Genomic DNA, 21,936 nt, shown 5'->3' on the forward strand with positions numbered 1-21,936 from the left:
TAGCAGAACATCAACTGTATTGAGTTGTGCAGCTATTGCAATTTGTAATTTAAGTTTCTAAGCTTGATTTTGTTCTAGTTTCACTGTGTATTTCATGGGTTTGTCCAACTCATTTGTTGAACTGAAAAGAATGCTATTTTTATTAAATTTATCTTCCTTGGCGTTTAATCTTTGGGATTGATTGTGATTAGCATGAGAGTGTTAATATGGTCACATTAATCGAGTGATATCCTGACAAATCAGTTTGACTAGTTTTGTTGACAAGAATCATAATGGTTTCAACGAGAGTTAGAATCCATGTCCTCACAATAGTTTAAATGCATTCACTGAGAGGTGTATGTGTTTAGGTTAAATGTGAGTCATTGATTTACTAAAGGAAGTTAGTTTACTAGGATAAACATGTGCTTAATTTCATAGCCAATCAATATATCTAAACTTATTAGTTGTTGTAAATTTATGGTTTATTTATATCTAATGAAAGAATTGCTTGTAGGAAAGGATAATGGAAAATGAAGAAGTGTAATAATGATCATGAATTCAATTCATGATTCAAGTATCAAGTTGATTGTATCTGGTATCTACTCATCTAGTTAGCTATGAATTTTTATGTTTTATTTATATTATGGATTATTGGATTTTGTATTTCGAACTTGTAAATTTTTATTTCGATGTTGGACTATGTAATTCGAAGTTTCGAACGTTTAAATTTATGTCTTTTTTTATTTAATAATTTGAAGAAGAAAATTTCGGGTATCCGGGTACCCGACATACATGTACCCGCAAAATCCAGATATCAAAACATTCAGATCGAGACACGGATTGAGAAATTACCGATCCGGATATTCCGGGTTCCGGATTCGCACACCCCTAATGATAATACAAAAGACGCGTGGAGAGCATACACCCGAGCTTGTTCCATAAGTTAGAAAGAGATTTTTAAAACCGTACTTTTTTGTGCTCCTGATTTCAGCAAATAATGGGTGGAAAAAATAATTGCGCGGGATCATTGACGGGGGATTTATTTTCTCAACAGCATTATTTAATAATTTTTGCTGTGATTTCGAAAGTTGTTTTGAATCTTCCATTTTCTCTCTTGAAGACAGATTTCAAAAGATTTTTTATCTAGTATATTGATTATCGACCGATCTTGGGTTATTGGTTCGGAAATTTATTTACTTAACTGCATTATTTAAGAATTTTTTCTGGTGATTTCGAAAATTTTGTCAGTGATTTCGAAACTTTAATTTTCTCTCTTGAAGAGAAAGATCGCAGAAGATTTTTTTACCTAAGCTTGTTTAATGATTACCGAACTATCTTGGGTTACTTGTTCGGGAATTTATTTTCTCAACTGCATTATTTAAGAATTTTTGTGGGTGATTTCAAATCTTTTATCTTCTTTCTTGATGAGAAAGATCTCAAAAGATTTTTTTTATCTAAATTTGTATACTGATTACCGAACGATCTTGGGTTACTGGTTTCTGAATTTATTTTCTCAACTGCATTGTTTAATAATGTTTTCCGGCGATCTCGAAAATTTTGCCAGTATTTTTTAATCTTCTATTTTCTTTTTTGAAGAGAAAGATCTCAAAAGATTTTTTATCTAATCTTTTATACTGATTACCGAACGATCTTGTGTTACTGGTTCTGGAATTTGTTTTCTCAACTGCATTATTTAAGAATTTTTTTATGGGGAATGTTTTCTCAACTGCATCTAATATTTTTTGCCGGTGATTTCAAAAATATTACCGTTGCTTTTAAATCTTCTTTCTTGAAGAGAAAGATCTCAAAAGATTTTCCATCTAAGCTTGTATATTGATTATCGAACGATCTTGGCTTACTGGTTCGGGAAGTCCTTTGTATTTCAAAAAGAGAAGGTTGATAACTTGTATACTAATTACCGAACGATCTTGGCTTACTGGTTCGGGAAGTCCTTTGGATTTCAAAAGAGAAGGTTCATAATGTCGCGGAGCTTTCCATACCCGCCCCCAGGGTTTTTAAGGTTGTGATTGGTCAAATCAATTAAGGTTCGCTGAGCAAAAGTAATTGGTACAACAAAGGTTTGTAAAGGAGAAAAACTATCAAAGTAATTGCTCGACTGATACTTCTATCTTTCTAATTATGAATTAGAAAGATTTGTTGTGATCCTTGGCCTTCATTGGGTTTCGGTGACTATGAATCCTTGGCCTTGATTTCTATATATAAATACGATTGCAGATATGGGTACATGATGTTGCTTAGAGAAATGGGGGTTTATTTTACTTGTGTACGCTGATTATCCAAGATGTTTTGATTCAATTTCTGATTAATTTACGATAAAAGTATGTCCCAATTTGACTTGACCCAAATCTCATATTATGTTGTGCAATAAAGCTCGAGAGTGAAAAGGTAGAGTAACATAAATTACAAAAGAAAAGAGAGTAGAGGGAGGAAAATGTTGGGAAATAAACCAAGTACAAGTAATTTCCCTATAACCAGATTAGTGAGAATGCAAAATAAAAGCGGAAAAATAATACCCGAAATTGATAACGGAGTTCAGCCAATTGTGTTTACGTCTCCGGACTACTGCAGATCTTTTACTAAGAGAGAAAATTTACAGGTGTTTACAAAACACTCACTACTCACAAGAAAACTCTCTAGTATTGGGAGAAAGAAATGATTTTTGGGATGGTTTTGAAGCTAAATGAGCTAGGGTATTTATAGTTGAAACTTAAGGACTTAATCTTGTAAATACCCTAAAGCCTAGGTATTAATTGTGATTATCTCATTATCATTTTTCAACAAACATCTACCAAACTTTGAAAAACTATTTTTCAAAGAAACATTTACCAAACTTTGAAAACCATTTTCAAAGAAACATTTACCAAACTTTGAAAACCATTTTTCAAAGTTTGTTACCAAACTTGAAAACCATTTTAATACTTTCAACAATCTCCCACTTGAAGACTGATTTTAATCTGTCTTCACACCTCGATCAATGCAACAGTTTTTCTAGTCTTGTTACTCTAGCATGCCAACTGAAGTTGAACACAACTTCAGTTTGTCTGTAGTCACCGTCTTTGTCAACATGTCTGCCGGATTTTGAGCTCCACTGATCTTTTCAAGTTTCAAAATCCCATCTTCCAGAAGAGACCGGATAAAATGATATCACAATTGTATGTGCTTTGTCCTGGAATGAAAAGACGGATTCTTTGCTAGATGTATAGCACTTTGACTGTCGCAATACAAGACATTATTTTCTTGTTTCTTGCCTAACTCTTCCAAGAAACTTTGGAGCCAAACCATCTCCTTGATGGCTTCCGTAACAGCGAAATATTCTACTTCAGTTGTGGAGAGAGCAACTATCTTCTGTAGTTGAGAAACCCAACTCACTGCGGTTCCTCCTAGAGTATAGACATACCTTGTAGTGCTCCTTCTGATGTCAACATTTCCGGCTAAGTCAGCATCTACATAGCCTGTCAGTATCGTATCTCCACCTTTGAAACAAATTGCTTTGTTTGTGGTACCCCGTAGATATCTGAGGATCCATTTGACTACTTCCCAGTGTACCTTGCCCGGATTATTCATGTACCTGCTAACAGCTCCCACTGCTTGAGCAATATCTGGTCTGGTACAAACCATGGCATACATCAGACTTCCAATTGCTGAGGCATACGGCACATTCACCATGTGTGCATGTTCTTCCTCCGTCTTTGGTGACTGTTCTTTGGAGAGTCTGAAATGAACACCTAAAGGTGTACTTACTGGTTTAGCATCTTGTATGTTGAACCTGGAGAGTACTTTGTTGATGTACTCAGCCTGTGATAATATCAAAGTCTCCGACTTTGTGTCTCTCTTGATCCTCATCCCAAGAATATGTTTTGCAGCGCCCAGATCCTTCATAGCAAACTGCTTTGACAATTTTTGCTTCAAGTTTATAATCTCTTGCATGTCTGAGCCTGCAACGAGCATGTCATCAACGTACAACAATAAAATAATGAAGCTATTGTCGAACCTCTTGATGTAGCAACAATGATCTGCTTGGAATCTGGTAAAACCACTGCTACTCATGAAACTATCGAACTTCTTGTACCACTGTCTAGGAGCTTGTTTTAAACCATACAAGCTCTTCTTCAACCTGCATACTAGGTTTTTCTTGCCTGCCTATGAAGCCTTCTGGCTGCCTCATATAGATTTCTTCCTCCAAATCACCATGAAGAAAAGCTGTCTTTACATCTAATTGCTCAAGATGTAAATTCTCTGCAGCTACAATTTTCAACACCAGTTTGATTGTAGACAGTTTCACGACTGGAGAAAATTTCATTGTAGTCAATACCTTCTTTTTGTTGAAAACCTTTGACAACCAATCTCGCTTTGTAGCGTGTGCTCCCATCGTGCTCTTCTTTGATCCTGTAAATCCACTTGTTGTGAAGTGCTTTCTTGCCTGGTGGTAATTCAGCTAATTCTCACGTCTGATTTGACATAAGCGAGTCCATCTCATCTTTCATGGAAGACTCCCACTTGACTGAATCCTCCACTTGGATTGCTTCATCATAGCACTCTGGTTCACCATTATCAGTCAGCAACAAGTAGTGCAAAGAAGGATAATACCGTTAGGTTGGTTTAGGAATTCTGGAGGAGCGTCTTAGTTCCGGTGTGCCTGGTTCTTCTTGAACTGCTTCAGGACTGATCTGAACATCATTTCCAGAAATCTCCTCGAACTCAACAAATTCCTTTGTTTCAGCTTTGGTATTGGAGCTGCTTGATTCTACAGTTGACCTGTCTTTAAACATCACATTCTCATTGAAAATGACATCTCTGCTTCTGATGGTCTTCCGATTTTCATAGTCCCAAAACCGGTAACCGAACCCATCACCGCCGTAACCAACAAAGGCACATTTGTTGGACTTAGCATCAAGTTTACTTCTTTCAGCAGAGTCTATGTGTACATAAGAAATACAACCAAACACTCTTAAGTGTGAAAGGTTTATTTCTTTCTTGCTCCAAACTTCCTCTGGTATTCTGCCATCCAAAGGAATTGAGGGCCCACGGTTGATCAGGTAAGCTGCAGTGTTGATAGCTTCAGCCCATAGAAATTTGGGCAATCCGGCATGTATTCTCATGCTTCTGGCACGTTCATTCAGAGTTCTGTTCATGCGCTCTGCTACGCCATTCTGCTGCGGAGTCATGGGAAATGTTGTCTCCATCTTGATCCCATTGTTTGCACAGAAATCTCTGAATCTCCTATTTCTGTACTCTCCTCCATTGTCAGACCTCAACCGCTTGACTTTCAGACCAGTCTCATTTTCCACCATGGCCTTCCATTTTCTGAAGGTATCAAAGACTTCTGATTTCTTCTTCAGAAAATAAACACACACCTTCCTTGTAGAATCATCGATGAAGGTGACATAATATAATGAGCCTGCAAGAGATGAAACTGGAGATGGTCCCCATACATCAGTATGAACCAACTCTAACTTTTCAGTCTTGGGTGTCTTACCAATCTTTGCAAAGCTGACTTTTTTTTGTTTGCCAAAGATGCAATCCTCGCATAGTCCGACGTCTACAATCTTTAGATCCGACAGCTTCCCCTTTGACAAAAGTGTTTCATCCCTTTCTCGCTCATATGGCCAAGCCTGTGGTGCCATAGGTTTGATTTTCCATCAGCATCTACTACTGCAATGATATTCTCTAAATTTGAGGTTATATAGAGAGTACCAGTTTTCTTACCATGAGCAATGACGAGTGCTCCTTTGGTAATCTTTCATTCACAGCCTGAAAAGGTTGTGCTAAATCCTTCACCATCAAGCTTTCTACAGAAATCAAATTTCTTTTGAGGCCAGGAATATGCCTCACTCCTTTCAGCGTCCAGGTGGTCTGGTTTGGCAACTTTAGTCGATGTCTCCTTTCCGACGATCTTCAAGGTTTCATCATCAGCTAGATGAACCTTCCCAAAATTACCACTGACATAATTTTCATGATTTCTCGGCATGGGGTGGAGTGGAAAAATGCCCCTGAATCCAAGATCCATGATTCAATCGGACTGTTGACGCTTAGAATCATGGCATCACCTGTCTCCTCTGTCACGTTGGCAGATTCTTGTACGCCGGTATTTTTCTTCGGTGCTCGGCAATCTCTTTTAAAGTGGCTCTTCTTGCCGCAATTATAACAGGTAAAATCTTTATTTTCTGTTCTTGATTTTCCCCTTCTGGATTTCGATCTGCCACGATTTGAATTTCTTTCTGAAGTTCTCCCTCTGGACTCTGTGTGCAAGGCTGAGGAGGTTGATGTTTCACCCGATTCTCTCCGTCGAATTTCTTCGCTCAGTACCAGATCCCGAACATCGTCGAATTTTAATTTGTTGTTTCCCGACGAACTGCTGACTGCTATAACAGTAGCATTCCAACTGTCTGGTAAAGATGATAAGAGAATTAAAGCTCGAACTTCATCATCAAATTCAATTTCCACTGAACTCAACTGGGTTGTGATTGTGTTGAGTTCATTTAGGTGTTGTGCCACTGATGCCCCTTCCGTCATCCGCAAATTGAATAATCGCCTCATCAAATGAACTTTGTTTGAGGCCGATGGCTTCTCATACATACTGGAGAGAGTCATCATAAGACCCACCGTGGTCTTTTCCTTTGCTATGTTAAAAGCAACATTGCGGGATAACGTCAGTCGGATAACTCCGAGGGCTTGTCTGTCGAGAAGAGCCCAGTCTTCATTCTTCATGCCCTCTGGTTGTTTTCCTGAGAGGGGTTGATATAGATTTTTCTGGTATAGAAAATCTTCAATTTGCATCTTCCAAAATCCAAAGTCCGCACCATCGAACTTTTCAATTTTCACCTTTCCTTCGTCTGCAGCCATCGCTCCCACTCGAATATGGCTTCGTTTGGATCGTTTCTGACAATTTTTGTGAACCACCGTGTATTAGAACACCTCCGTCGACAAACTCGTATCGCCGACCGAATTTCACTATTCACGAAATTCACTATTCACATGAATAGTAACCTGAATAGTAACCTCGCAAAAAATTGACAAAATTCACAACCCAAAAGTTTCTGATACCAGTTATTGGGAAATAAACTAAGTACAAGTAATTTCTCTATAACCAGATTAGTGAGAATGCAAAATAAAAGCGGAAAAATAATACCCGAAATTGATAACGGAGTTCAGCCAATTGTGCTTACGTCTCCGGACTGCTGCAGATCTTTTACTAAGAGAGAAAATTTACAGGTGTTTACAAAACACTCACTACTCACAAGAAAACTCTCTAGTATTGGGAGAAATAAATGATTTTTGGGATGGTTTTGAAGCTAAATGAGCTAGGGTATTTATAGTTGAAACTTAAGACTTAATCTTGTAAATACCCTAAAGCCTAGGTATTAATTGTGATTATCCCATTATCATTTTTCAACAAACATCTACCAAACTTTGAAAAACTATTTTTCAAAGAAACATTTACCAAACTTTGAAAACCATTTTTCAAAGTTTGTTACCAAACTTGAAAACCATTTTAATACTTTCAACAGAAAAGAAGGAAAGCAAAAGAAAGGACATGGCCCAAGGTCTCACCGAGAAGTTTAAGAAGCTTGATGATTCCCTAAATGTAAATAAAGATGACCAATTGGGGAATAGGTAAGTTACCTAAGAACACGACCTGCCTGTTTTCTATGCATCTGATTGCACAACCAAAATAACAACAAGAGAAAAAGTGAAACCTTATTCGGTTATTCCCTGGTGAATGCAGGGTTGATAGGTTTTATTTGCTTATTGATCTAATTTGTTGAGAGGAATGTATGCTCAGATTTTGGGATATTGACTTTTATGTTTTTTCATTGGATAGGGTTTCCTTGAAAAAGCCTTGAGAACCAGATGCATCTCTAAGTTAACAACCAGTCTTTACCACTGTGAGGCCGGATTTGGCTCGAGAACAATATTCTCCCAAAAGTTGATCCCATTACTCCTATACCTGAACGATGCCAATGGTTCAATGATGAAAGGAGAGTGCTAGTTCCCTCTTCTTATGGAACCTCAGTGTATGACATTGAGATGCAGAAGGTTGTATTGCCGTTTGAGAGCTGGATTGAGGATTGGATACCACTTTCTCTTGTTGAACTAAATGATGGAGATAGTGGTGATCACTGGTTTTTTACAACGAAGTTGTTAGACAAAATGGTTAATTCGAGATATAAACATAATAATAATAAATAAATATTATTATGTAAATGAACGAAGCAAAATAAATAAAGAATTAAGATAGAGGAATGGAAATTGATTACTCATATGTAGACATGAAATCAGATGAGTAGAGTTAGATAAATAGAAGAGAAAGTTTTGTTGAGGCATATATAAATAGTTTTCTTAAGACAAATTCGTTCTCTTCTCGGTTTTTTAGTAACATTGGACGTTGGTCTCCCAGGATACAATAAAAAATGATCACAACAGTAAGCACAACCATAGTGATCAGGTGAACACAATCTTGCCTTTCTCTATCACCGGAAAGAATGAATATAGAAGGAATTTTCTAAGTGCTTTCCTATTCAGATTTGTGAAAATTGTCAATAAGATTTGTTCCTTAACTAGCCTATATATAGAGGAGAGGAAATTAATAAAAATGTATAACCTTTTGATGAAGAGTTAATGAAAGCAAACATGGTGTCTCTGTGGTTGATCTGTACGAGCTCGTTCAACATGCTGGCAATATTTTGCCTAGATTGTAAGTGGTTTAAATAATATCATCGAATTTAATATCAGAATTCTATAATTTTGTTTATTTTTATACCATTTCCAAATTTCGAACACTTTAAATCATGCATTCTCTTTCATTTTAGCTATCTGTGCACATTTTTCTCTCTCCCTCCCGATTTTAGTATCTCTCACTAAAATTGCACGCTAGTTCTTATGTGAAAGAAAACGTAAAGGAAAAACTGTAGGCAATCCTTTGTTCTGGGAAGTGGAAAGTGACTTTCTGCTTGATAACTAAATAAGCTACAAATAGTAAACTGTCTTGTGCATATGAATATTCTCAAATGTTAGACCTCCATGGTTCCATTGTCATTGCATATGAAGTTATATTTGGAAATCAGGTATCTCCTATGTACGGTAGGATCTGTCTATATCAAATCTGAGGAGGCTCCAGCCAAGGAACTTCTTAAAGATCTTGTGGAAATGTGTTGCGGAGTTCAACATCCCATACGTGGACTTTTTTAAGGAGTTACCTTGCTCAAATCAGTCGCGTCAAGTTAACAGATATTGGTTCTGATTATGAGGGGTGGGATCTCTTGATTAGTTCTTCTTTTCCTTCCTGTTGAAACGAATTTTTAATTTCAAAATCTGACTTATTCATTTTTATGGCTTTGCCAATGGGGTTTGATATTTCAATGTTGCAGACTGCTTCGTAAGATGTTATGGTCCTAGCTCATGATTTTCTCTTTTCAGTATTTCGGCTATTTTGTTACATTAGATAGATGAAATTTATAATCCTCTCTCTCTGCCTCTCTTCAAATATATCTTCAAATACCTGAAGACAATAAACTAGTTTTATCAGCTAACTTTATGGGACTGAGAAATATATGGTGTATCCCTATAGTAGCTGCTGCTGAATTTGCTTAGAAGTCCACGTCGATCTTGAATTTTCATTTGTGTGACATGCAATAGAATTTGGAAAAGATTTGTAAATTAACCAATTGCTAGGACATGATTGTGTTTTATTGCAGAGATGTTGACACTGTGATGGATGCTGTGGAATTTGTGCTGCAGAATTTCTCTGAGATGAATAAACTTTGGGTGCGAATGCAGCATCAGGTTTGTTGAATATCTGTTATATCTAACTTCTTCAGATATGCAATGCACCACAGTACTTGCATGCCATAGAAGTGAAAATGTGTCACAAAACCATAAATTTTGGCCATGCAGGTGTCATGGTTCTTGTGATTCATTCATACTCTTTGGTCACCCTGAGTTGAAGCCTTCAATTCGGATTTCTGGTCTGCAGGAACCTGGTAGAGCTAGAGAGAAACGGAAAAAAGAACGGAGCGAACTTCAAGATCTTGTAATATCAACAATCTGCAATTTTTTATTGGATAAACTCTGAATCAGTGTGTATGATTCTCATTGAAGGGAAATTTATGCTTCTGTACTTAACTCTCTCATTAGGTAGGAAAAAATCTCCATGTTCTCAGTCAGATAGAAGGGGTGGACCTTGATATGTACAAAGAAACAGTTCTTCCGATAGTCTTAGAGCAGGTAATTGTACTTCTTTTTTCACTTCTTTTTCCCTTTAATTAAATAATTCATGGGTCTATAGATCAAAGGATTTTGTTTGATTCTTATACAGGTTGTCAATTGCAAAGATGATCTTGCCCAATATTATTTGATGGATTGCATAATTCAGGTGTTCCCTGATGAGTATCACTTGCAGATTCTTGAGACGTTGTTAGGGGCTTTCCCCCAGCTCCAGGTGGGCAACGGTTATCAATCTTTTTATTTTATCTTGTGGCTTGCCCAGAAAACTAGGCCACCTACTAGTTCTCTTAACAAACCCTGCATTGGGCTCTTTCGGTAACGCTGCCAAAACGTGCTTTTGGCTAAAAAGTTGGTTTTGGAAGCAAAAGCAATACCAAACGATTAATATTTGAAAGAATAAATGCATTTAGAATGGTGGTTTTAAACCAACCTTAGAAGTTAGTTTTCCTAGCTTTTCCAATTCTTCAATTGCGTTTGGAAGCAATTTATGCTTTTACCCTCACATAGTCGCATGGGCTCCATTCATTTGCCCTGGAAGAAAAACTTTGAAATTCTTTTTATATGAATAATGTATTAATTACATTTTATTTTAATAATTTAATACTAATATTCTTAAAAAGGTAATCTGTTGTTTAATGATTTGTTTTAATTATCTAAAAATAATTAAAATTTATTATTTATATATTAAAATATTAGTAGTTTTATATTTTTTATAATTTTATTATAGTTTATGTTAAACTTTTTTCATATTTTTATTGTAAAATATATTTTTATTATAGTTTATGTTAATATATTTCATATATTAAAATATAATAAATTTAAAATAATTTAAACTAACATATTTTGAATTTACAATACAATGTCTAAAACAGATATTTTATCTTATCAAAAGTACTTTTTGACAACAATACTAAATACTAAAATTTTAAACTCAACTTCTCAAAATCACTTTTAAAAGTACTTTCTCATTGCACTTTTCGACAGCAATTTTTGAAAGCAATGTCCTTTAAAGGTGGGTAGATATTGGATCTTCTACTGTGTGGCCTCATGTATGGGAGGATCTTGTTAAGAGGAACCAGATTTGATGTAATTCTTATGAATTTTTTTTATATTGTTATATAATCTTCTGGGTTATAGGGCACTAACATTGACAAATACATTTTTATTCTTTCCTATTTCAGCCAACAGTTGACATCAAGACAGTTTTGTCTCGACTAATGGATAGACTGTCAAAGTATGCTGCTTCAAGTGCTGATGTAAGTTACAGTACAACAACTTTTATTCTGTGCATTTGCAAGTTGTTGACAAACCTTTCTTACATTAGGTATTACATGAATTTCTACAAGTAGAAGCCTTCACTAAATTGAGCAATACAATTGAGAAGGTAAATCAGCTATTACTCTCACCCTGAAGTTGCAAATTACCTTGAAACATTTTTCATTGTTGTAAAGGAATGATTCTGTTTAAGAATGTGCATGCTTTTGACGTACCTGAATCAGATGGTGGCCCCAAACTTAACTGTACGTGCTGACCATTATACCTGTTCTCTCCATTTCCCTACAGTAAAACTTTCCTTTATTTGTTATGCATTTAATGTGAAATCTGAAGTGTTTTCTGCTTGCTGATTGGATATGATTAAATGACAGGTCATAGAAGTGCAGGTAGACATGCCAGCTGTTGGAGCTATAACTTTGTACGTCTCTCTTCTTACCTTTACTCTTCGTGTTCATCCTGATCGGCTTGATTATGCAGATCAAGTAATGGTATGTTTCTTCTGGGGATCTACTTAGAAAATATCTACTTTACTGATGTACTTTGGGCATGCTACTTTACAGTATTGAAGAACATATCAGATTAATACTGATCATTCTTTATTTTTGATCATTTGTAACAGGGAGCCTGTGTTAAGAAGCTGTCCAACATACCAAAACTTGAAGATAACCTGGCAATAAAGCAAGTGGTTGCTCTATTGCGTGCTCCATTGTAGAAGTATAATGACATAGTAACTGCCTTGACACTTTCTAATTATCCACGAGTGATGGAGCATCTTGATAACGGAACAAATAAAGTCATGGCCATTGTTATCATTGAAAGCATTATGAAGAATAATACATGCATATCAACTGCTGACAAGGTATACCTCTCTGGTTTTCTCTCTTCCTCCTTGTATTAAGCTATTTTCATGAAGAAAATGGCATTGATTTTGTGTAGGTTGAGGTGTTGTTCGAATTAATAAAAGGACTCATTAAGGACCTGGATGGCGCTGTGGATGAGGTGCATTACTGAAACTAGAATTTTCCTGTTATTATATTGAAATTAAAATATTTCAACTATATAACTTTTAATGCTCCATTTCCAGATCTGTATTAGATTATTTATTCTCCTATTGCTTATCTTGCGTGTCATGTTTTCAAGAATGTGTATAGGTTATCAACCATAAGTTCTCCTTTCTTATGTTCTCTTCATGTGTTACATATTTGTCATAGCTTGATGAGGAGGATTTCAAGGATGAACAAAATTCTGTTGCTAAGCTCATTCACATGCTTTTTAATGATGAACCGGAGGAAATGTGGAAGGTAGTGTTTCCAATATTTATCTTTATGCCAACTTTTATGACCGTTTTGAGGACAATATATACAATATAATGTATAAATGGATAGTTTTGAAGTCTAGAAAACTGGAACTTCACCATCTTTCTCTTTTTAGTGTGGTTTAATGCCTTCTCACTTTCCATGGGATGCCACTGCTATACCATAGTCAGGACTCAGGATAATGTTATGTTTAATTCACTATTTTCATTTTCCTTGTTTATAACTGATCCAATACACCCTCGTGAATGTTTATATAATTCACTTCCCTTCAGATTATTTGTATTGTTTGGAAGCATACCATGGTTGGGGGACTTAAACGCCTACCCTTTACAGTTCCCTCAATTGTTTTTTCTGCACTTCAGGTATGTTTCTTCCTTTTCAATGTTGTTATGTTTCATGTCATCTTAGTTCTTTCTTCAACGTGAGAGTATTAAATTTTGCTCATCAGTGAAGCTCTAAAAGATTATACTCCTCATGATTTTTATATGCAATAATTCTGATTTTATTGCAACAAATTGCAGAATGGGGGGAAAAGAATGATATAGATAACACGGTAATATTGGTAGTGAATATAATTCAGACTTATTGTGGTGCTTGTGTGCAGTTGATTAGGCGACTGCAGGTCCAGGAGGGAGACATAGTGGGAGAAGTAGTACCAGCAACACCAAAGAAAAGTTTTCAGCTCTTGAGTCCTTGGTTTAAAAAAGCGCGCATCAGGCGCGCCTGAGGCGTGATGCGGCCGTTGCGATGATCAAAACGCATCTGGCAGCCTGATGCGGTAGGGGTACATAATGCGGTCCGATGCAATCCGATGCGGCTGATGCGGTGAGAAACAGCATCATTCTTGGGTGAACTCGGCCCGACTTGAACTGGATCCACCGCTCTACTTTTAAGCTTATTAGGAGGAGGCAACGCCGCCGCAGAAGCTCCAAAATCAGGGTCGACGCAATTGTTCAAAGACTGCCCAAATAACTTCAAAGAAGCCGTATAAGCAACGTGAGCTTCAGCTAAAGCAAAACGTTGCGTAATCGCTTCATCTAAAAAACTACATCTTTCCCGACAGAGAGCAACTGCCGGAAGATCATCTAACTTCGAATTAGAACATCCCATATCTCCCCAGAAAAAACAATAACGAAAAAAGAAGAAAAATAAAAAAGACCCAGTAAAGTATAGTAACTGTTTTACATGAAGGAAACAAATAACAGGATAACAGTGATTGTTTCTTAGGAAAATTTTAGGGTAGGAGAAAGAGAGGAAGACAAAGATGAGGACTGTAAACGAATCGAACGCACACGAACGGAATTATATTCATGTTTGTTCATTTAATAAATATACGAACATAAACGAATAATTTTTTTTTTGTTTATGTTCGTTTATTAAGGAATATAATTTGTTCATGTTCGTTCATTTAATAAATAAACGAACATAAACAAACACGAACATAAATGAACATAAACATTAGAGACCCTAACTTATATTGTTCTTTAATGAAAAATAGTCGACAATGCAAATCAACCAAATCTACAGTGATAAATAGCGTAAGAGCTGATTAGCAATGATGAAATGTTTGAACATATCAAATATTTCGATCGATCTTTTAAAGATATTAAATGATTCACACGACTTTAATTTAACGATATAATATTTATCTTAGTGGTCCATGATTACTATGAGCAATCATTTTCTATTCGTTATTTTAATAAATTCGTCGGCTAAAAGTTTTGTGACATTAATGTCAGACTTTAGTGAGGTTTGTTAATAATGGTACTTTCCGTTGGCAAAGTAGAAAATTTAACAGCATGAAGATTTCGAACGGTATAAATTGGACTACAAGACAATAACATAGATCCGAAATCCCTTCGATGCTACATATCGTAACTGATATTATTGCTAAACCACTATTCAAAATTTTAACGTACCTAAAGTCTATTCCACAACTAAAGGCCACACAAGAACTATGAACAAAATTTTAATGAGTTCTTCCTGAAAAATCCATTACTTCGCTATTATACTCTTTTACAGAAATTGCATAGAAACTTTTATTTTGTTTTCTGAAAAATTCTATATATTTTTTTCTTTACTGATGCTCATATACTTCCGATTGTTACCTTTATCTTCTCATCTATTTCTAGAAAGAAGTATGATGTTTTTTGATTTTAGATATGAAGATACCTACAATAACTTTACATATCAACTATTAAACCAAATAAAACAGAAAAAGAGATGAAAACATACCTGTAAAATTTTAGATTGCATTATAATATAACTTGTTTTGAAGCTTTCAGCGATCGTCTCCGCTCTTTAGTGAAACCAGGGTTTGGGGAAAAGGGGGAAAATGAATATAGTGTGAGGTGTCTCACGGGTTAACATATTGGATTTAATCTCCAAATAAAATTGGATTAATTATAGAATTGGTCATCAGAATATCAGATTAATTAATATTTTTAAGATACTTACAAATTGGTCACCAAAATTGATTTAAGAAGATTGAGTTAAACATAAATAAATGAACATAATCGAACGTTCATGAACGTAAATGAACGAACGAGACTTATGTTCATGTTCGTTCATTTAATTAAACAAACACAAAATCTTATTCATGTTCGTTTATTTAATAAATAAACACATAAACGAACTTTTTATCGCACAATTCATGAACGGTTCACTGAACGTTCAATTCATATACCGCCCTACAAAGATTGAATCTTTGCCGACAGGGAGTATTCGGGTTATAGCATAATGAAAAAGTAGGAAAGAAGAGAGAGAAAAACAGTGGTACCTTTGTGTGCGTCGGTGTATATTGATGGAGCGTATTAGTGTTGAATCAAAATCAAATCAACCAAACAAAATTCTCATACACCATTCACAACTTTTTAAAATAAATACAACACATTTGATTTCTTTTATTTTTTAATTTTTTAATTATGGGTTCAGTTTGGTAGCACACACAATTTGATTATTATAAAATGGAATTGTTGGTATCATTCTATTATGGGGGCTTTGAGAATTTAGGGACTTTGGGAATGGAGTTCAAGGGCAAGAAAATCGAGAAGGAACTGTTTGGTTTGATAGAAACTGTGTATTAGTGTTATTATATTTTATATGCTTAATACAAATAAGTGTCAAAGTATATTTAAAATTAATTTTAGATATTTAATTTTTTTTATTAAAATATGTGTCTACTTTTTAAAGCTACAATTTTTATTGTTTGTATTAAATTTGACATTTAAGTGATACTTATTATACTCATAAATTTTAAAAAAAATATTATAAAATAAAAAACTTAAAATTATATTTATTTTTAAAAAATAACAAATTTCGTTTATATCATAAAGAAAAATTTAAAAACCCTAAAATATTTAATTTCAAATACATTTTCAACCGTGGTTGATTATCTCATGTCATTATCTCCGTTGTTGAAATGTCACTTATCGACATTCAATCATTGATTGATTATCGTCTTACCATTACTTCAAACCCCTAAATCCTTAAAAAAAATTGACGGTGGGAAAGAGAAGGGGAGGGTAGGGATGAACATTTATGAAGTACTATTAAACTACTTTTGGTATTAATTGAAGTATTTTTTATATATAAGTATTTACAAGATATAAAATTAGTTCAAAAGTATTTTTTTGTGAAAATTGGCACATCGGGTTCATGATGCGAGCGCATCACGCATCGGCTCCCGGGACACTAAACGCATTAGAGCGCATCCCACATTTTAAAACCAAGCTTGAGTCAAGTTTCTCTTTTTTTACGAATCTATCACTTTTTATGAAGCGTTTATATTTGGCTTAATACAAAAAAATGTCCAAACTATATATTTTTTCTCATTTAGGTGTCCAATTTTTTTTCCGGTCAAATATAGATGCCTAATTTTACAAACGTTATCATTTTAGGTGCTTCGGCCGTAACAAACGTTAAAAAAGTCTATTATCTGACAAATGTTGTGTTTATATTTTTTAAAAATTTTATTTTTAAAAAAAACTAAAAAGTATTATTATTTAGAAAAACACTAAAATTTTCATAAAATCTCAAAAACAACCCAAATGTTTTAGAATTAGTGGGTGAGATCAATGGATGGGTGGTCGGAGATGGTTGACGGTAGGAGTTGAGGGATTAGGGATTTTAAAAATTTGGGTGGGTGGGCTCAATGGATGGGTGGTCGGAGATGGTTGACGGCAGGAGTTGAGGGATTAGGGATTTTAAAATTTTGGGTTTTTTTTAAACTTTAATTTTTGTTAGGGTTTTTATAAAATAATAATTATAATTTAAAGATTTTTAAAATAAAAATTTCAAGAAAAAATATAAGCATACACATGTTAAATAACGGATTTTTTAAATGGCCGTGACGGACCAGTAACTTAAAATGATAACGTTTAGGCACCCAAATTGACAAAAAAAGTTTAGGCACCTAAATGAGAAAAGATGTATAGTTTGGGCACTATTTTTATATACACACGTCTATATTATCCTGAAAAATAACTCTAATAGCTCTTTCTTCAGATTATCGAAGCACTTTCAGCAGTTCCATCACCTGAACTTGCCTTAAGGTTGTATCTACAATGTGCAGAGGTAATCTTGGGTCTTGATCACGGCATAAAGTGTTTCATTAAATAATTGATGGAACCCCAAGAATTCCTTTGGATGATATTAAAATTACATCTTAATAGCGACAACAGGCCATTTTTCTGGTTGGAATTATGCAAAAGACACTGATGTAAATGACTCCTGCTTCCAAGAAGTAAGAGATATATGATGGAGCCAGGAAGCATAGAAGAACAATCAGCTTTATTTATGACAATCTTTAGTATCGTGATTGACAACCTTCAGTTTTTTTCTTGATTCTACGATTATGGATCAGTATTTTTGTTTTGGATTCTAATAGGGTGTTCTCATTGTTAATATTCCACTGTTATGACTTAAGTTTAATGGCATTCTACTATCATGAGTTATGATAGTGACAATTCATGTATCATGAACAGTATTGCATACTTTTTTGTTTTGAATGAAAACCTTAACTTTGTTTGAACCTTCTAACTTTGTGCTTTGTCTGTTTCCTGCTGACTATCAGGCAGCTAATGACTGTGGTCTTGAGCATGTTGCTTATGAATTTTTCGCTCAGACGTTTGTATTGTATGAAGAAGAAATTGCGGTAATTGCCGAGTCTTCAGCTAAATTTTTCAATAAAAAAAAGCCTTGAAATCAGTCACATTCTTGCCTTCTAATTTGTGTTGAATGTTTGTTGCTCTTAGAACTCCAAAGCTCATTTGACTGCAATTCATCTGATAATCGGGGCTCTCCAGAGGATGACTGTATTTGGTGTTGAGAACCGAGATATTTTGACACACAAGGCCACAGGAGTAATATTGCTGCTTACCTCATCTCCGATTATGGTGCTTTATTGATCTGTTTACACTATACTTAAATATGTGCTACTTCGGTCAGTATTCGGCTCGGCTATTGAAGAAGCCTGATCAGTGCAGAGCTGTTTACACTTGTTCACATCTTTTTTGGGTTGATGATGAGGACGGCATTAAGGATGGCGAGAGGTTTGACCTCAAAACATAGCCTTTTGAGCTTAAAAACTTTCAAAACATTGTGAATTGCTTCTTTAATAATCCCTAGCCCTTCAGGTTTATTTATTACCTTTTTTTTTTAGAACAGCTACTTTCAATATTTAGAACTAAAAATTTAAGGCGAGATTGCAGGGTCCTGCTGTGCCTAAAACGAGCATTGAGGATAGCAAATGCTGCTCAGCAAAGGGCTAATGTTGCACGAGGTAGCAGTGGACCAGTCACTCTCTTTGTCGAGATATTGAACAAGTCAGTGCTTAGAGCTACAAGCTTGAACCTTTGTCATACTAACCAGCCTACATTGTACGCTATGAACATGTGTTTTGGTGACTTGGTTCAGGTACCTCTATTTTTTCGAAAAGGGAAATCAACAAATCACCGCTGCGGCGATCCAACACCTGAAAGAATTAATCAATACAGAAATGCAGGGTGATTCTGCAATCCCAAATAGCTATTCAGATGCCTTTCTTGCCAGCACCTTGCGTTACATTCAATTCCAGAAACAGAAAGGAGGTATAATGGGTGAGAAATTCGAATCCGTTGAATTGTAAATTTTGGGGAATGTAAAGAATTTTGGGGGGCAAGCATCTTTTTTATTAGATGATGGTTTGAGTTGGGGGTGCTTTAATTTGTTTAAGGGTTCTGAAATTCTATTGCTAGTTACCATGTTCGAAGTTGTGAAAAAGGTGAAAGTTTTTTTTTAAAGATATATGTACTATTTAATTTTGAATACAAACTGAAAAGGTAAATTTTAATCATTTTGAGGTAGCTTGAGAAACAGAATGATTTATTTTCATTTGTTTTATGGATGTCGCAACCTTATTTGTCTAACAAGTCTCGTTCCAACGGAGAGCTTTTACGATACAAATTTGAACAAAAAAGCAGGCAGAACTTTCATGGATGCAATCGTATTTTCCATTCATAAACATTCAGTGACATGGGTCAGGGGTATAAAAGGTGAACGGAGCTCTGTATATTAAAAATCACAAGACACTGAATCTAAATTCTCTGACTCAAGGAATTAATAATATTCAGAATTAAATAAAATGCTTTAAAAATAAACATAATGCCAAAAAAAAGTTTAAACATGAAAAGCAGAAGAGACGAGCATATTAACAAGGAATGCTTGTCATCATAATTATACCGAGTAAAACACGAAACAAAATCACCTGATGCTTTCACAGAAACCCTTAGAAAGTCGGGTTGCGACTTGAGACTAAACATGATGGCTTGCTGTTTCCTTGAATTAGAAAACAAAAATGGCAGGTGGATCCATCTTTCTTGGACTTGACTGTTCACAATATCGAGCAACCACCTGACTTTTTCTTCTTGTTTTTATTCGGAGGTTGGAGCACTACCTTAATGGCTGCATCAAAGACTCCCTTCACATTCTGCATTAACGCCATTGCATGAGATTTGATTAGAATTCAACACAAATTTTGAGTTCAAAATTATAAAGAATGCGTAGACAGCATTTAACCTGCTGGGTCTTTGAGCTACACTCTATGTATGCAGGAGCCCCAATTTGTTTCTTTAATTCCTCTCCCTTAAGAAAAAGAAGTTATGCAAGACAAATATTTTTAAAATAAGAGGAGCATATTCTCCGTGAAAGAATATAAATAACAATAATAATCTGAAAATAACTACTTGAGCTGCAGAAATGGGCACTGCGTTAGGATGGTCTGTTAAGAAATTATGATCATCACGGAGATCTGCAGCAGCAAAGAGTAGAGATCATAAGAAAAATTGGTATAAAATGACTCTTTGTATTTCAGAAAATTTTCAGCCGCTTGGAGAATCAACTCAATAACAATTCACTAGGACAACCATGGCAAGCATATCATTATCTGGGGATAAAGTATAATACCAAGCTTAGTTCCGACAAGAACTATCGGAACACCAGGTGCATAATGCTTTAGTTCAGGAATCCACTGAAACGGAAAGCAAGAAACACATGATCAGATAGTACAAGACTTTAAGAACAACTCATCTTATACTGAACAAAGTTATATTATCCTAAAGACAATATTATTCAAAGGTAAAACCTTCTTGGCAACATTTTCATAACTGGCCTTGCTGATGAGAGAAAATGCAAGAATAAAGACATCGGCCCCACGATAGCTCAGTGGTCGTAATCTATTGTAATCCTCTTGACCTGTTCCAAGGCAATAACTTCAAACCAAAAGCTAGAAGGAACTCGTATTTACTAATAGAAAAAGGAATTTCAGAAGCCATTTCCAAATTACCAGCAGTATCCCATAAACCTAAGTTGACAGTGCTGCCATCCACGACAACATTTGCACTGAAATTGTCGAAAACAGTTGGGACATAGTCCTGTTACCATAGCAATTGTAAAAGCAAACAGTTACCAATAAGAAAAGCGATATTAAAGATGATCTGACCCTGACATAGTGCGATAGCCCCAATTTTGGTTCCAATTAACCATGAAAAGATCTAATTGCAGCTGATCTGTCTACATTGTATAACGTTAAGCCCAATCTTAACGGCATTTATGAAGAAAAAAAATTCATAGCAATTTCAACCTAATAGAAATATAAAACGAAGCCCACTCGAATATCAACAATTATAAACAATTCTTCTATCATTTATTCGAGAGCAAATTACATATATATTCAGGTTATGTTTTTTCTCAAAAGAAAAAAAATACATTCCTATTTTCTTCATCCATCTGAGAACCAACCAGAACATAAGAAAGAGATGCTGATAATTCATGCGATCATCTTTCATCAAAGATCCGAAAATAAAGGAAAGATAATGGAAAAGGCTCACCGTAGGGAAAGTGTTGCTGGTGTAGGAAATCAGCAAGCAGGTCTTTCCGACAGCACCATCGCCGACAGTGACGCACTTTATGAACCTCGAGGCGCTCATTTTCGTCCACCGCCGTGAGAATTAAAAAGCAACAAAGATTGAAATCGTTTTTTTCCCTTTTTCCTAGGATATCGGGGTTCTCGGCTTTTCTTTCAAAGATTTGCTTCACGCACTTGTGGTTGCCGTCGACGCTGTTAACCGTAGAGTGAGATCCACAGGCTTCATCGCCTGTCTCCACGAATCAAATCCAAGGGAACAGATTGATGGGAGAGGGGAAGCAAGTGAAAGACAGAAAATGGAGAAAGAAAAGGGAAATGGCAAAATGAATGGAGATGGGAAACAAATGCAGTTTAAGTTTGAACTGAATGTTAAGTTGACCTCGCCACCTAAGCCTCATACAACTTTCCACGTATTAATATCATTTTTTATTATTATTTTAGAAAAGTGCCACTTTCCATGTATGTTTCACCATTCGTATTTAAAACTTGAGAATTTTGCCACTGAAACTATAATTTAAATCTATTGTTAGGAGGCTGAAATTAAAAGATTTTTATTTTTTCTAAAGATTTTATATTCGAGACGTAGAATATTTGAATTCATTTCTAAATGATATATTCTACTATTTATAATCATTCTAAATTAATAAAAAATATTAAATTTATCATTAAGAGTGCAATGGTATACTTAACCATTGTTAATTCTTTTTGTTGCATTTA

General features: G+C 35.1%; 1 protein-coding gene and 1 pseudogene across 1 annotated transcript; one reads left to right on the plus strand and one right to left on the minus strand.

Moving 5' to 3' along the window:
• Positions 1-8,028: 8,028 nt before the first annotated feature.
• On the plus strand, positions 8,029-18,979 carry LOC120137001 (annotated as a pseudogene).
• Positions 18,980-19,367: 388 nt separating this feature from the next.
• LOC120137010 (rac-like GTP-binding protein RAC1) lies at positions 19,368-21,585 on the minus strand. The gene is made up of 7 exons (XM_039152891.1): positions 21,182-21,585; positions 20,638-20,725; positions 20,437-20,546; positions 20,259-20,322; positions 20,039-20,103; positions 19,872-19,937; positions 19,368-19,782 (listed from the first exon to the last, which is right to left on the minus strand). Exons 1-7 carry the CDS (start codon positions 21,278-21,280, stop codon positions 19,687-19,689), a joined length of 588 nt encoding a protein of 195 aa, XP_039008822.1. The 5' UTR covers positions 21,281-21,585; the 3' UTR covers positions 19,368-19,686.
• Positions 21,586-21,936: the final 351 nt, after the last annotated feature.

The sequence above is a fragment of the Hibiscus syriacus genome, unplaced genomic scaffold, assembly GCF_006381635.1.
Source record: "Hibiscus syriacus cultivar Baekdansim isolate YM2019G1 unplaced genomic scaffold, ASM638163v2 tig00110646_pilon, whole genome shotgun sequence".
NCBI classification, from domain to species: domain Eukaryota; kingdom Viridiplantae; phylum Streptophyta; class Magnoliopsida; order Malvales; family Malvaceae; genus Hibiscus; species Hibiscus syriacus.

Excerpts from the sequence above, each read along its gene's own strand:
- LOC120137010 (XM_039152891.1), bottom strand. The coding sequence starts at position 21,280 with ATGAGCGCCTCGAGGTTCATAAAGTGCGTCACTGTCGGCGATGGTGCT. Across the intron at positions 20,726-21,181 it reads CCAGCAACACTTTCCCTACG|GACTATGTCCCAACTGTTTT; the intron begins GTGAGCCTTTTC and ends CTATGGTAACAG. Across the intron at positions 19,783-19,871 it reads GTAGCTCAAAGACCCAGCAG|AATGTGAAGGGAGTCTTTGA; the intron begins GTTAAATGCTGT and ends GCGTTAATGCAG.